The sequence below is a fragment of the Papilio xuthus genome, unplaced genomic scaffold, assembly GCF_000836235.2.
Source record: "Papilio xuthus unplaced genomic scaffold, Pxut_1.1 DF825017.1, whole genome shotgun sequence".
NCBI lineage: Eukaryota > Metazoa > Arthropoda > Insecta > Lepidoptera > Papilionidae > Papilio > Papilio xuthus.
The window spans coordinates 1,569,889-1,587,709 of NW_013533632.1; the positions used below are offsets into that span (position 1 = coordinate 1,569,889).

The 17,821-nt window shown below is 31.8% G+C and overlaps 2 protein-coding genes across 2 annotated transcripts in view; both read right to left on the reverse strand.

The window, feature by feature from the left end:
* Positions 1-3,684: 3,684 nt before the first annotated feature.
* On the reverse strand, positions 3,685-13,670 carry LOC106126269 (nuclear receptor subfamily 2 group F member 5). Its single transcript, XM_013323803.1, has 8 exons — positions 13,623-13,670; positions 9,422-9,552; positions 8,928-9,043; positions 6,375-6,752; positions 5,835-5,993; positions 4,898-5,176; positions 4,343-4,489; positions 3,685-4,094 (listed from the first exon to the last, which is right to left on the reverse strand). The coding sequence occupies exons 2-8, from the start codon at positions 9,547-9,549 to the stop codon at positions 3,856-3,858; spliced, it is 1,446 nt and encodes a 481-aa protein (XP_013179257.1). The 5' UTR covers positions 9,550-9,552; positions 13,623-13,670; the 3' UTR covers positions 3,685-3,855.
* A 91-nt stretch (positions 13,671-13,761) lies between these two features.
* LOC106126268 (uncharacterized) overlaps positions 13,762-17,821 on the reverse strand; it is a 52,375-nt gene continuing 48,315 nt past the window's right edge. Inside the window, exon 7 of the mRNA XM_013323802.1 lies at positions 13,762-13,816. Within this exon, the coding sequence (XP_013179256.1) occupies positions 13,798-13,816 (19 nt within the window). The 3' untranslated portion in view covers positions 13,762-13,797. The remainder of the gene's footprint in view (positions 13,817-17,821) is intronic.

Consider the following 17,821-nt stretch of genomic DNA (forward strand, 5'->3'; position numbering starts at 1 on the left):
AGAAATTATATTCATGTCACTAACTGACAATGTGGATGATATTGATATGGATTTACTTTGGAAACTTTTACTGTGAGTTTCTGAGACCAAAATCCTTGTTTCAAGTATATTGTTATCTCTGTTTTGCCAAAGATGAAAGACAAGGACGACGATATGTTTTATACAGATATTTTGTACTCAGAAACCCATAGATAGTGTCTTAATTGATACAATGTTTTTAATAAATCGTTAATTACAACCTTATAAAGGTATTTGTTTAGGGATTTGTTATAATTTCTTATTTCTATTGCATTCGACTATACGATGTCTTAAGTAATAGCATACCTCATACATATTTAGCTGCTAGTTTAATTTATTTCACACCCTGTAGCCTAAAACATTTTACATAGGTTTACATTTACATCCAAAGGTTTAGGTAATATTGAAATTTAATGTTTGAATGTATCACTTGGTTAATTTGATTGGTTAATATTAACTTTATTTATTTTGAAATCTTGCGAAGCATTCAATAATTGCAACGATGTGGCGTTCAAATAAATTGACAATATTAAAAATAAATTGGTGTAGCATGTATGGAATGTGTTTTTATTATAAATACCCCCTTATATTTAGTGAGCAATCTATATTATGACGTAATGCAAACTTCAAGAAACTTCACCGTAAGGACACATTTGGGCATAAATATTGATACAGCGCCCCCTATCGGACTTAAAGTAAACCAAAAATCTCCTACTAGTTTTGACAATGACACGAAGGATTGTCGCAAATATTCATGCTAGGCACACGAGCAAAGAGTATAATAAGTATACTATAGAAAGAGGGGCAACTCGCACGAAGTCGTGGATCCACGGCGATTGTGGCGCTCCATGCGTATAATCGGTGAACTAATTTTTTTTTTTTTGGTACCTATATATGTAAGCACGCATATTTAGCTCACTATATTAATAACTAATAAGTGGGAATCTAATAAAGTTAAAATTGACATTAAATCAATGTTCAAAAATAATATACCCACTTATGTAGTTATTAATATAGTGAGCCGATATCAAGTAGCCTTCTATGAAATACCTCTATTAAAATGATCCTATTATTATTGGGGAAATAAAAACAAAATATTTTTATATTTTTGTACATTATTTATTATATTTCTACAAAACTTAATTTTAAATCTATGCAAGTACATATACATCAACGACTTTCAAGATATCAGCTCAATATTTTAATTTTTAATATATATATTTGAAAATTACATTTACGGTAATAAATAGTAAAGCGCGGTCACAAAAAAATGCATACCCTGTAATTAAAACCAAACCCCAAAATATTTTCAGTCACATGCAAGCTGGCAACTGGCAATTTGTAGTTATTTGCGAGTTTAAACACTCTGAACATATTCTCTTACAACATAGGCAAGCAGATTTTTCTTTACAATAAAAAATTACAAATAAAAAAATATATTTTTTACATATACACACATGGACCCACCTACTAATTTCAGACACATCAGTTTATGGCTCTATAATTCCAGTGATTGGCACACATTTTCTGAACTTCACTGACCTTCTCTCAGGAAGGGGGAAACCGTGTATATGTGCACCTACAACAAACAAACAGAATGTGATTTCCTGTCAAGTATAGGAACTGATATGTAAAATGTATTAGAAGTAGGGCACCATTCAATATGAAAACCGGAAAGTATAAATCACTGTGGTGCTAAAAACTACACCAAAATACGAAAATATTTAAATGTTTAAATGAGTCTGACGTATGGGAATAACATGAAAATTTTTATTGAATTGTAACTTACCATAATCAGTCCATCTAAAACACAGTTGCATACAGCGTCGTTTTTCATGAAAACACATTTTAATTAAAAACAAAATGAATGAAACAACAATTAACTAAGAATACAAGAACAGAAATAGAAATACGAAAAAACGTAGCGGTTTGATGACACATGAATGTCTCGATGACAGAAATGATGCTTCTTCTCAGCCATGAGATGAAATGATGTTTACCATTATATAAAAGGTGGCGCCACTTTCCATACAAACCGTCCTTCTTCTAAGTTTCCACCCCCTGCACACGAGATCCCGGGACCCTCGCAGTCGCACTAGAGGTTGGCAACCGATGGGGTTTTAGTGAGTAAGAATCTCACATAACCCTGTCATTCCTACAAAAAGGCAGGGTATTTTACGAAGGTTCCCCCCCATCCGATACCAAAAAAATGGCACACTGTTTTGAAAGTCGGATGCACAAATATAAATACATTTAAAAAGCTCTTAGAAATTTGTGTTGTTTTCGAACCGAAATCGAACCACGAATACCGAAAAAGTATAGAAATTTCTAGAGCTATGTAAATGTGTATGTATATTTATAAAAGGGTAGGATTATTATTACTTAGGATCAATGAAATAAATGTCGATTTAAAATATTTATTGAAATTATAATTGCAGATAGTGATAACAATTTAAACTCTGGCAAAACTATATTGGTAACGAAAATAGGAACAAAATAATATATTTTTTTTAACAAATAAAATTAATAAAATAAACTTACACAGACAAAAAAAACGTAAAAAATCTTTTATTATTATAATCTTATAGTTATGAGTTACCATTGTCAAAACATCCATACAAAAATATCCATTTTATCGAAGAAAATGGGAGTAAAATAAATTTTTGTATGAATGTTTCTACACTGGATATGCATGATTATCAAAGAATAGAAAAGAACAAACTTGTTTAAGAAGTTATTGACATTACATAGTAGGCGAGTATTCGTTGAAACTTTCTTCAAAAGTGTTTGTGGATCTTGAATTTCAACTATTATAAAAAAGTGGCAGGAAATATTGTTGTTATACAGGTGTAATGACAATGAAAACTTAACACAGGTTAAAAAGATAAAAATCTTATTTCACTAGATGATAGTTAAGTATAGCTATCGTATTTACCAATTTCCATTGATAAGATTTAGGGGACGTATGAACGATTCGAATGCGGTTTGCAGAAATGCGCAGAAAAAATTATATCTGGATGTCCGTAATTTTGGAAAATTAATTGTTTAACCATCGGTTTCCACTGCAAAAATATACAATAGTTGGCTGAAAAACGAAGATAATATGTTTTAGAGCAATTCAACAGTGGAAGTCTACGGTAATGTGAAAGTTAAAGCAAGAAACGTCGTTACAGCGACTAATGTTTATGGATGCATTTTAACATCAAGACTTATAATCTTACATAGCTGATTACTCCTACTTTAGATACTATTATTTTTATTACATGTAAGTCAGTAGAATGACCAAACTCCGATAGTGATAACATCGTCTAACCGTAGGTTCCTGAGACTAAAAACTTCGTTTAAAACACATCGTCATCCCTGTTTATCATCTTTGACAAAACCGAGATAACAATATGTTTTACACGGAGATTTTGGTTTGACAAACTCACGGTAAATGAGTAATCTAATTGCTTACATCTTATATTTTCGTGACTAATCGTAAACAAGAGCTAAACTACAAAACAATGATACAAATAGAATTTAAGCGTCAATAGCCTAATGGTTAAAGGTACGGATTTCCGATCACGAGGTTTCGGGGGTTCGAATCCCGCAATTCGACTATCGTCTTAAACCATATCCTAGTACAAGCTTAGAGCTTATTTGGAATGGTAAAAGAAATATTAGTAAATTTACAAAAAAAATCTGCTATTAAAAAAATTAGAACGCTTTATATCAGATCTACTTTAGTAACATAACGTAAAAATTATTCCACTTTACGTTACGTTTAGTACAAACTGAGACACGTAAATACAAATTAAAAATTATAAATGTTTTAATAATATTAGTATGAACTTATTAAATGGCAGAGTATAATAATATACGTGACAATATTACGTGTATTTCATCCTTGTCTATTGCTGGAAACAATAAATCTTCTAAGATTCCTTGGGCGCTGATGAAACAAATACTCGGTAGCAAAAGCATCAGTCTTCCAGAGCGATCAGAATCTTTTAACAAGCAATGATTTTGAAAATCTGTCAATGCCCGTTCTTGAAATTTTTCAATTCGACTTGAAGACGGGTATTCCAATGTATCTACGAGTTTTATTAAGATTAGTTCCCACTGTCGAGACATTCACATAAACAAGGGATAATATTTCAATGTTTCGGCATCACGAACGAATTGTTAAATGAAATTGGTATTTTTAAACTGGGTTTAAATTATTACCCTTATCATAGGTCGTCTATCTATAGTCAGGAAGGGTCTATTTAAGCTATTCGATATGAAGTTAGTTAAATTAGATTAGTTTTTAAAATTCTAGATAGGTGCCGCCTTGCCTTACCTTTTCTGAATAACAGCATAATTTTCAGACAGTCGTACTCCGTATTATCCAAGCGACATTTCACAATTTTGTTTAGGAGCGATGTTAATTTATCCAATAATTCCTTCATATCTGGCTTCTTCACGTTAATCAGGGTTTTGAAGTGTTCTGTAAAATAAAAACGTCAGATTTTTTAAAGTGACACGGCCTATGCCTTAATCTACTCAGACGTCTTTTTCTAACTTTAAGTAAAAGACAATAAATTGAAAGTAAGTATAAAACTCGAGGAATAAACAAAAGGTAAAAGGGCCACGATAATCTTTTATAAATTATTAAGAGAAATATTTTAATTAGTTGCATTGCACACGTTCCGAAACTACTGTACTGATTTGATAAATTCTTTCCCTAACTTAATTCACTATTTGGAAGCTACGCTATCCCTGTGTGACAGGCTATTCTTATAACTTATTTTTCATTTTAATCCGTGCGAACGCAGTCGTAGGACACCAATAAGTACATTATAAATTGTTAAAAGTAATTTAATTTCATGTATTCACAATTAAAATTTGAACTTACCTTCATCAAAATAATAAGAATACTGGGAAGCAGTTAGGACGAATAGTTCCTTCCAGTTACTGTATAATAGTTGCATTTGGTCGCGGGGATTCATTTTCAAATAGACCGGTACATTGTGGAGCCATTTGACAGCAAGCACTAGTAGCTTAGTGGTGGGATCGTACAAGCCATCACGGATCCCAGCCGCCATAGAAGATAGAGTTTTGTGTTCGAAACATTTCGCACTGTCGATACGACGAAAAGTTTCCTCCGTAACTAACGATGTCCCAGACGCACTCTCTGTATCAAAATTATCTTTTTCCATATCGATTTTCTTACAACTATACAGTATGAAGTCTTAGAACTGACTGCTATTTCTAAATATTGAGAGTTAGTAATTTTTAATACTTCACATTGCGAAATGAACTCCCGTTACGTATTTGCTGACGCCCACGATACGTTAAAAGGTACAATTTTGCAAGTTAAGTAAGTCGTAAGTCTTTTTCTAGTAAACTATTTCACTCTAAACAATTTGTATCGGATTGCAACTTTATGATACCTTTCGATAATGTAACAATAATAAATAGTTAACCAAGATAATGAGAAAACACACCGCACGTATCAATACAAGAGTTGGTGGCGGCACGAACTGGTCGCAACATGTTCGTGTAGGGACGAAAATTATTACATTAAGTAGCACCAATCCCGTCTCGATCTAAAATCCCGTTGAAATTAATTGTCATTTTAATAAATATCACATACTTATAGTTACTAGATATTAAGTAACAAATTATATGGGCGTCGCCAGAGGGGGTAGGGAGAGGCATTCCCCCCACCTCTACTTTAGGGGGGGGGGAATGCCTCTCCGAACTATGAACTCTGGCTGAACTGAACTCGAAACTCATTTTGCTTTATTTTACATCCAAGTGTTTCAGCAGTGGAAACCCACTATACTAACCGTCTTCATTTGTTCTAGCGGGTAGATTGCTTTTGCACGCTTCTTCTGAGCTTGACACTTCGTCTTCTTTCAATTTGTCTGTTAACTGGGAATCTGGTTTTACATCATCCTTGAATGGTTGACGCAATTTGTGTGTATTTATATCCTCAAAAATGGGTTCTGTTACAAAAGAAAATTATCTAATCTTACTTATATTATAAATACGAATGTTCGGGGCGATGGATGTTTGAAGGTATCTCTAGAACGGCTGCATGGATGTCGCTGAAATATAGCACAGATGTAAACAATAGTACGGAAGGAGACAAAGGCTACTAAATAAGTTTTTTTGAAACGTGGGCAATAGCTAGTTCAATTACATTTCAAAACAAATATAAGTCGTTCATGTTTCACGATTAAATTTTACAACATTACTGTCAGCCTTGTTTTTCAAAAGTAACAAGTTTATTTAAAAATATTTTATATTTCTTAAAATAAACTCTAGATGCGCTATAAAAATCTATTAGGAGAGGACAAATACTTATTCTGACATATAGTACTTACTGGTGCTTCTTGCTTCCAAGTGCGCTGAGTTCGCCAAAGCGATGGGTGGATAGAAAATATTTGTCGGGAAATACGCGGCTTGTGGATAGTGTAAGGAAGTTGGAAACATCGGTAGTTTAAATGGATTTAGCGTATTCAAGTTGGCTTGCATAAGTGGATTGATATCTGGTGGTAAGGAATCAGGATATCGTGAGAAATCGTGAAAGGTATGTTCGGAGAATGAAGGTGTTCGCGTATCGATAGTATTGTATGAATTTATGGGAGGGAATGTAGCTAGAGGTGTGGGTGGAAAAATCGCTTGTCTGGTGAAGTCGTAGCTTTTCTGCAACGAATATTGTTGCTGGACGAATGGACGTCTTGCACGTTCATGTTGTACAGCTGTAGGCAAAAACATGTTAGTAAATTAAAATCGAATTAATTTTAATTATAAAATTCATTTGCGCAGATTTCAATTTAAAAAGAAAAATATTACAATCGTAGTTTAAGTTTACGACCGGTTTTTGTTTGGTGTCAATTAAAGGACACGGCTTAAAGGTCGTCTTTGTACTAAGTCTTAAAGTAACATTTTATAATTTTCTATAGTTCACTGTCTATAATTCTGTTTTTTTTTTATATCATAAGGTGGCAAACGAGCGAGCGACCACATGAAATCGCTGAAATGGCGAAGTGACCGTTGCCCATAGACATACGCAATTGCATATGCGTTGCCTACCTTTATTGGACGGAGGAGAGGATGCACAGAAAGAAAACATTTCCATGCATCCTCTCATCCGGAAAGTCCACTTCCACTTCCCATCCTTATAAGAAAAAGCGTAGGAAGGGAAAGAGGACTAAATTAGGCCTCCAGGACGAACACTCATCAGACGAAACGCGGAATTGCTTCCACTTCACGCCTGTCTTCTGTGTGGTCGTGGTATTTCACCGGGCGAGCCTGGCCAATTCGTGCGAAGATGTTAAAGCGGGCTCTACCACTGTTGCTCTACTACTTGTTGTACTGTATCAGTGTTCGTAATAAAAATAACTGGTGACTATTTTAACAAATTATACATTTGATTACAAAGGTCACCCTATAATTATATATTTGTCATATTATACCACATATAGGGTGTACTACGCTTGCCCGGTCATGACATGTGCCCCTAAGTGTGAGAGTACAAACATGTCTATCACATTAGTGTCTATGGTCCCGTCTTCTCGACGGCGTCCTACTGCAAATAGACTGCGAGTGACATCTTACTTCTCAGAAGTTAGAAGTATGCATATAAACACGATATATTTTATCAACATTTTATAAATTCATAGACTTGAATTGAGTCCGCACTGTTTTGTTTTGTTTCTAAAAACTTTTGTGATTTAAATACTGGCTGATTTTCGAATTGTCTGTGAAATATTATGTTAGAAATATTCTATTGTAAAAACTAAACTGAGTTTGGTTCCGTAATTCCTCTTCATATTTTAATTACGATTACTTTATCAATTGTATTTCGTAAAAATATATTACTTAGCAAATAAATCAAGGTAATAATCAAACAAATTAACTTTGCAATCAAATATCAATTAACATTCAAATTATTTAATCGGAGAGTCAACCATTTGTTGAAATAACCTCACTCGTAACCCAAGGGGTTGATTTTAGGGGTAGGCGATACCACAATATGTTTCATATCGTGCGAAAGGCCAGTTGTAGTCGCGTGCAATATTCACACTTCTACGTACAAAGAATTTATTTCGCTTCCCATTTAGAGTATCGTATGTCAATAAACCCCAGTACTTCAATGTACTGTCATTATTGACGTATTGACATCCCTTTCATTATCTTTGATAAAATAAAGACGACTATATTAATACTAGGGTTGTTGCATTCGTAACTCGCAGTAAAAGCTATAATTTAAGATGTATTGCTTTGACAGGTCTTCGACGTAATTGCAATTGACAATCGCAATGGGTAGGAAATAAACGTCCTCGACTGTACACGGTTACGAACAGATGAAAATCGACCGCAAACCTCCCACGATTTTTATCAATCGCCACTTACGTTACTTGTGTACCGCAAATACTTGAGATGTCGACTAATGGAAAAGAGATGCTGCGAAGAAGCCGCCTGGATAAATACTTTATTGAGACAAGTGCTACGTCAGTTATCGATTTAAAACGCGCTATTTGTCACATTTCAATGGTTAGGATTTTACAATAAATATCATATTTTTCGTTAAAAGATTTTTCTATAATGTAAAAAATTCGTTTATTTACCATGATGATGATAACTTTTACTGTTAGAAATATAAAAAAGATTGTATTGACGAGTATTAGGAATTGTCCTCTATATTGATAGAGAAGATCAAAAGACATAAATTCTAGAAGTTTCGGATTTTTATTATCCCTTAATTACAGTAATTCGTTACAAATATGTCTCAAGTTTCTACTTAGGAAATGATTTCTATCCTAGGACAACTATTAGAAATTACTTTAAAACTAAAAATCATTGCGAAGGTAAATAAATAGCAAAACATTTTTTCGGTGTTATTCGAAATATAAAAATGGGGTTTATCTTACCTTCTTTCTTCATATTGACTCGCAAACATTTAGAGAAGCGACATGCTTGGCATTGGTTCCTGCGACTGACGTCCACTATGCATCGACCCCCCTCCTTACATACGTAGTCGAGATTCCTATAGGAAAATAAACACTTAGTTAAGAGCTAGGAAGAATATAAAAACATCTCGCTCGCTAAAATCAGTCCTTTAGGGTATAGGAGATGACAAAGGAATGATATATAATAATATAAATGTCAGTCAGGCTAAAATGTACAAGAGACATATCATCTTATAATTTTGTATCTTAAAACTAAATTAATCAGTGGTCAGAGAGATAGACTAAGGAATTTTATATTACTGAGAACAGTTCCTAAAACTGTCGTATTTGTTCTAAAGAAAGGGCCGATAAATTAGTACTAAATACGAAAACTGTGTCCTTTAGGAAAGGACACATTTTGGAGCGAGCAAAGATTTCCCTTCTTTCTCTATTTTAGAAAATTGTCGTATGTTTACCTTCTAATGCTTCTTTTGAAGAAACCTCTGCAACCGTCGCAGGAAGGCACGCCGTAGTGTTTGCCCGACGCCTTGTCTCCGCAAACACGGCATAACACCTCCGGTTTACCTTCCCTCCTCTCCATCATCTACTTAGTATCATAATACTTACATAACATATTACACATTTACACTAAATTTCATAAAACCTAATAGTTAGATACCGCTAAAAACCTTGGATAACACAGTGATATAGATGAAGAGAGTAGTCATTCTCTGTTTCTTTAATGATAATAAGAGCAAAGATGTTTTCACACAAATATTTTCAATTTTAGAAACCTAAAGACATAGTAGACTATTAGACGTTTTGGATCCTAATAAATACGCTACTAACATTAACCGTAGCTTACTTTTTCGAGAGCAAATACTATTTATTTAGTCATAAATTATTCTAAATATATGTCGTACCCTTAAATCCCCGTAACCCATCATCATCAAAATCGTATCTGCGAAATATTGGCGACAAAAGTTCGCATAATAAATTTAAAAATATGCGCATAAGAATATGTTAATACAATGGTTCAATTTGGTGAACATCCTCGCGACATTTGCGGGGAATTTGAAAGAGTTGTGCTGCGTCATGTTTCTGATGCTATTAATAATCGATTGTCGATAGAAGCTGCGCTCAGTGTAGGCAACACGAGGCCTTTTGTCGTTAAGTCTACCGAGTGTGCAAATCACCTTTTAAACGAGTGCAACGAAATTTTTGACACGACTTAAAGCTGGAAGCATGAAAATGAAATTTAAAAAAGAATATTTTCCTGTAAAGTTGGGAGCATAGAGAAATAGATGAGGAAAATTATTCATAGTGCATACATAGTCTATGGCATCAAATAATATTTTAATAAAATAAGACTAAATATTTCTTATTATTGTGTCATGAAAACAAAAATTTTTACAGCATAAGAAAGGCCTTGTTTCAGACGATATTTTATTAAATCTATATCTACATCTCAAGGAACAAAAGCAGTTATTTTTTCTTTGGGAAAAAAATGGCGCAATAAAAACCCTTAGTATGCGGTGGAAGTGACAATGATGACGTCAAGGAAGTCGCGTAAGGAACTGTCATCATAAAAGAATAGAGATAATGGCGTTGGCCCGCGCACCGTGAGAACTGACACCTGACATCGCGGACTGATGGCTGTTCAAGTTACAAACCCCAATATAAATTTATTAATTTTGACGATTCCTGCTATAAAAGTGGTTGACTTTTTAAGTATGTTAAGACATTTAATTAACAAGTACGAACTATATTGTAATTATAAGTCTTATCGCCTTTAAATATAGATTTATTCAATAAGTAAAATGACTATATAAAAATTAGAATTGTTTGTAATTTTATCTTGAATTTGATTGAAATATGTTGCTTAATATCATGAATAGTGTACATAAATTTGAATTTATTACCTAATTAGTATGTGTTTCAAGAAATAATTAGATTAAAAGAAATTAAACGCTATTTTATTGTATTACTAACGGTGGCCCGTGACTTTGTCGGCACAGATTAGAAAAAAAAGTAGCCTAAAACATGCCCGCATGCATCACCTCGAATTTTGTTTTTCGATATTACATACTGACTTTCCAATTTTATTAATATGTATAGATAATTGCCTCTTTATTTCTATATATTTTAGAGATATTAACATCCTCGTGAGTTGTTCATTGTCAAAATAAAAAAAAAATTACACTTTTAAATAGGTTTGAAAAAACATTTCAAAACATATTTTTCTCGTAGACTGTGATATCGTAGCACTTTGATTATGTATTTATTAAGCTTATATATCTTAAATCTTATTATTTTACTAATATTATAAATGGGATAGTTTGGATTGATGTTTGTTAGAAAGTATCTCCAGTACAGCACAATAGATCACGATGAAATTTGGCGTGGATGTAGAACAAAGTCTGGAAGAACACATAGGCTACAATTTTTTTAAATTCCGCGCGGACGAAGTCGTGGTTGACAGTTTTTATTATATATTTGTAAAAGTAAAACATTTGCCGATAAATATAGATCATTCTGTGTATAATCATGACAAACTATGATACGATCGTTTCGAAACGGAACAAATCGGTATCTGTGTTTTACGATATGCCACGCGATGGTCATTAGTAAGCCGGCGGCCTTTGGGCGTTGTGTTTGTGCTACAATTACGCCGTATGTTGTAAACGCCTTGCCACCGCAACTGACGCTAATTATCTATTAATGGTAAACGTCGCTACCCCGCGTTACTTGTGCTTGACTTTTGAGGGCGATATAATATACCGTATGTCAGATTAAACATCGATAACCTATTGATGATGTATTTAAATAGAAATATTTGAAGGTACTATTATACACAAAATTTATCTTAAGATCTACTAGTATACACAAAAGTTAAGATCCTGATAATTGAGTTAATGAGAGTAGAGATGAATATTTACCGTGGGTTTCTGAGTCTAAATCTCAGTTTAAAACATATTATCTCTGTGTTGTTATAGATATTAACAGGGATGATATGTTTTATATAGAGATTTTGGAATTAGTTCGAAAGTTTTAATGCAACAGTAGGTAAACAAAATGCCTCAAAATAAACTTTTTCAAAGGATTAATAATAGTAAATTTATAATCGAATTATTAATAAAAGCGTTAGGGATGAACATTTTGAAATTCTATTACCACGTTTTTCAAAACATATCATATACGCGAGGCATTTTTAATTTAACCCATTAGTGCATAAAGTTTATTAACGCCTTTTTCATTATGATCACTGTAATATATTTTCATTTCGAGTGTATTTGACCATTAAATTGTATAAAATATTTAATCAATATGAAAGTTTAGATTTTATAGCCTGTCCGATAAATCGCTTCCCAAAATGTCAAACCAACAGTATTACTTTAAATATATATATTACACTGTTGTTTAAAAAAATATACGGTTAGTAAAATATGTATAACTCCTAAAATCAAAATTTTATTGGCGTCCGATTTATCCAACGTTATGCACTAATGGGTTAATAAAAATAAAACTAATCACCCTTTGAATTTTTGACTGTAAGATGAATCAACAAAATCAGTTAGTTTAAAATGATAAATGATAAAGTGATTCCTTTAGTTTCTCAACAATTCAGTTTTTTATTGTTTGTAATTGATTTTGTCAGTAAATCTTGTATTACCAATGAGACTTTAGCGATTATTTCTATTTAAAGTTCTACACAAATAGTTTCAGGGAATAGATTGATGTCGTTGTAAAAAGTATTAAAATGGAGATATCATAATTCTAACGATTATAGTTTGAGCTTTATAGATTAAAATCTGGAGACCGGTATTTTTTTTTAAATTGTGTTTTTTGGAAATTATATTTAAGTACGAATTACTAATAATATGATAATATGAATAATATTCTTCGATCTTACCGATAGAAAAAGTTAAGTTTATGTTTAAGTTCATTATCGATAAAACACGAATAAAATGACATTTTCTAAAAATGGTTCCTAGCTAGATCGATTTATCGCCCCCGAAACCACCTATATACTAAATTTTATAAACATCGTTGGAGCCGATTCCGAGATTCCAATTATATATAATATATACAAGAATTGCTTATTTAAAGATATAAGATATTAACCGTACATCGTAACATTCTTTCAGTGAAAATTCTAAAGTGTGCAAATTAATTAAATTCCATAAATTAAGAAAAGTCTATTTTGTGTTACATTTTCTAGAAAAGTATGGAGATTCTGGTTCTCTTTTCAAAGGTGTATGTTAATTCTTATCTTATAGGGTTAAAAATGAAAATATATATTAAAAATTCTTAAAAAATAAAAATAGCACACCCACTTTATATTAATAATATATTGTTATAATTTAAAAATTAAATATACTTACGCTTTTCACAGAATAGGTAAACGACATAAAATTTGAATTCCATTAATTTTATAACGAAATGACTATCGAGGAGAAATTTCGCGTTACATTTCGCAATAATTTTAGCTTAGTTAAGACTCTATTCTCTATAGTTGGAAATGTAAAAAATACATATTTATGGATTTTATGTAAAATAAATTTACAATAAATTAATTACACAAATATTTATAGAATTCGACGCTTACACTACACTATACGATATTGCAAATTAAAAAAATATTTCTTTTAATTAATAAAGGTAAAAAAAACTCACAGACAACAGGAGTTGGCGGACAACCGAAGCTAAGGTTAGGAACTCGAACTTTGATTTAGGGGCGGTTGTGCAATGGGGCGGTTGGAGACAAGGCGGGGCGACATTTGTAAGGTTCAAGCAGCGTTCTGAGACACTTCATTGGCTGACACCAACAGGGGCGTCGTCGTTCGCTTCATTACTTATTTCTGAAAGAACTAAACGTAGAGACGACAACGTCAAGAAAATTATAGGTTTTCGTTTGTTAGTCAAGCGATAAATTTTATTAAAACGGTAAAAAGCTATGTTTTAACTCCACCAACAGCGCTGTAAAGAAAGACGTTGACATAATAATTATTACTATAATAATAACGGAACAAAGTAAAAGTATCAAGTTGTGAACTTACAATAAAGTAATAACTTATAACTTACATAATTTCACTTAGTTTATGTTTTGTGTATAGTCTTAGGTTCTTTGTTAATTATGTCTTCTTATCCTTGCAAAGAAGCAATATAATAACTGATTCGTTACCTCCATGAATATTTTAGCTTCATTTTTTGTAACTTCTTCTTTTGTAAGATTTTTTGTATTAGAGAAAAAATCCTAAAAAAATGCAGTCAAACTTTTTTTTACACAATTAGTGTGGTCCTGGAATGAGAATTAGGAGATAGAAGGTAAAAAAAGAGAATAACAATTAATTTCGTCTAGGATTTAGACTACGAGGTTCGACTTATCGAGATCCTACTATTATCAATTACCACAACACTGGAAGCACATCTACTTACCAGTAATTTATTTCATTTTTCGAATTAATTGTACATCTTACTAATTTCGTTATGTCTGGTTTACATTATGCCAGTAGCGCTAAAAACAGCATTAGCATACAACTGGCATACAACTGACTGAAATAAACATTAACTAGCCTCAGTAACCCAGAGTTCATGTTAAGCCAGTGCTACTGTCCTACTGTACTGGCATAATATAAACTAGGCATTATTTAAGACACAACGTATAAGTCGTTTTGCACTTATCTAGGTATTTCCGTAATGAATTTGTAATTCTGTTTCGGAGATTTTATTATTTTTGCGCAGATTTGATATTGCGCACTATAGTTTGTTCATATTTTAAAATTTGATTATTATTAAAATTTTATTTGTTTGTAGCCTATGAGTTCTTTAACATGTCAGCTGCCAGAATTATTCAAAAAACGACAAAAATTGCTTTATGGGGCCTTGCAGGTCACGCTGTATACAACAATTCGATCAAAAAGCATCCGACAAGCCACAGCGAGGTGTTGAATGGAAGTATGGCTTGTCGGTCACATAGTCCGACACGGCCTGATTGAAACATTAGCTTGTCGGACATATAGTCCAACATGGCAGCTAACGTGTTAAGACTGAATTCTACAACTTACTCAGAGGTCCAATAATATTTGTTTTATTAAACGATTGAACAGATTTTTATGAAGTATTTGAGGTTATTCTTAGAATACTAGAGATTTGTGTCGTGGAATCCAAAAATGGTTGCTTTTTGTTTGCAATTACGTTACTTTATTATTACATTAGCTTTGGCATTGCAACGCATATTGAATTAAGCGATAAAGTTCGTGTGTTTTTTTACATTTATAATAATAAATTGACGTATTTTCGTCTAATCTTTAAGTGGTACGAATTGCCCAGACATTGTTTTAACTACATAAATAAAACACGAATATTTTCTTTTGAAATCTTTCTTATTTCAAAGTTATTTAAAAAAACAAAATGACCTAACTTACTTTATAAGTGTTACAAAAGTGCATTACATGCGTCGTGATGTAACTGTAACATTAATTTTAACAAAGTGTTACGCATATTTTAACGTTAATTAAATAAATAAAGTTTCACTACTTGCTTACATTTATTCGAAAACTAATTTGTGCTTTGGGAACAACACTAGTTTAACTTAAATGGATTCTAAGGATGACGAGAGTTTAGTCTAAACGATTTATTTACTTATACTGAAACAGACACACAAAGACCAAATTGCCAATTAATAAAAATATGTAACAACCATTTTGTTTTTGAGCAAGACGTCGTCTTGTTTGACTTTGTACCATTAATTGGCTTATCATAACCGTTAATTCGTTGTTAAATTTTGTAAGAAACGTCAAAAAGCTGATTTTTTAAAAAGGAAAAATATTAGCATTTATTTGATAAGTTGACAAAAGAATTACATCGATAATGACTTAAATATTTGCATTACACATTTACGACATTTTATTGAAGCTAATTGTGAATATTAAATAAATAATTTAATATAAATTTTTTGATTAAAAATTTAAAATCTAAAAAAAAAAGAATTTATTTCAATTAAATTATGATTTATGATTATAATATTTAAATAAACTTGTTCGATTTTTGCTTCGGCTTCATTTGTGCGTAATTTTTTTCACTGATATTACAAAGTTGCATTGTAAAAATATTTCGAAATATATCAGAACAGATTCCATCAGAAATGTCGCAAAAATGTAGCCGTTGCATAAAGTATAATATGACATATAAAATATATTAATAAGATTTAAACAAATAGGGACTTTTGCGACGATCATTACAAGAAAAGCGTATTTTTTTCAATGGTGATTACTTCCACTAAATATATTTATGTGATCGATTACATAGAGGATTATAGCAATTTCGTTTTATTCAATACATAACGAACTATATATTTAAACAGATTAGAAAACAACTACATAGTTCAACGTAAAAGTTTTTAAATATGTTAAGACAGTGCATATAATATAAATTATTTTTTTTTATTATTACATTATAGATTTAAAAACACACGCATTATATAATCAGTTTTAAGCATTTTACGATATTTTATAAAACCTTTTACATTAAAAGGGTAAAAGTTTTTACCAAAATGCGCAAACTATTTATACGCAAGTCACATAAATATTATCCAAAGCTAAGACGTGATTAAACAGAACTAATATCTTTATTATTTTCTTACTAATAACCATTTTATATATATTATGCTCATTGTTCACTCACAGCACATTTAATTTTACCGTAGAATTAAAATGACCGTTCCGACACTTCTATTAATTAATATGTTAGCCAAAATGTAATGGCAATTTAGTTGTTTGGTAAAGCTGCAATTTATAAAGTGGACAACCAAGGGTTCGTTCAAACTGACAGTTTTTTCTCGTAAACTAAACTGAGCTTTATAACATTGAAACAAGGTTTAATTTTACTTTCCACAGTTATTGATAAATCAAGACGTACTAAGTATAATAATACTTTGTTTCAATCGTATAAGCTCAATTACATTTACGATAAATGTTTGGTTATGTTCTTCGCGTCGTTCTGTCTGAACGGACCTTCAAAGTGTTCTTATGTTGGCTGTATGAAATGAGTTTGTACCACACAACCAAATATCTACAAAGAAGAATGACTTTATCATATTTATGATAAATATTTCGCCTTAAAAAGTCTCTACCAATAGAAATATTGCAGCATTTAAAAACGAAAAAAAAATAGCAATGTCAACTATCCGAAACATGAGATGTGAAAATGATAATTGTAGTCGTATGTGTTCAAACATCTATAGGCAAATCTTATATATAGTTTAGGATGATTATTTACTATAAAGAAACGTGTTAAAGCGCTATATGCGGGCTACAATACAATATCTATTCAGTCATTGCGAACTCCGCCTTGTTCATAGATTTAAATTAAGAAAAACCTAAAAACAAATGCATTTTTTTCAAACTGACTTGCTTTTAAAACGGTTACAAATGTTACCTAACACAAATGAAAATGTTCTATATTCAGACTATTCCTAATTTAGGTTTTAGGAGAGATTTTAGCCGATGTATTGTCACTTATATTACCATAAAAACCACTTACAAAAGTAGTATATGTTTCCAACCAAATTCCGATAGTTAGTGTGTAGGAAGCTTTTCCGTACATTATTATTCTACCATATCCGCTCGTCTGTGAGGTGCTTTATGCCCGTAATATGCTGTATTTGACCGTTAAATTTAATTGCATTTGAAACCACATTTAGACTTTATGAATCCTAAGTATATTATGAAAACTAAATCGAATAAGTTGTATAAAACTGTTTGTCAATTTAAATCTATGAATTCAACTACAAGCGTATCTTATATTAATATTTTTACATGTTTTGGTTATTATAAATGCATCCCGGAATTACACAGTGCGTTCTATCTACGTAA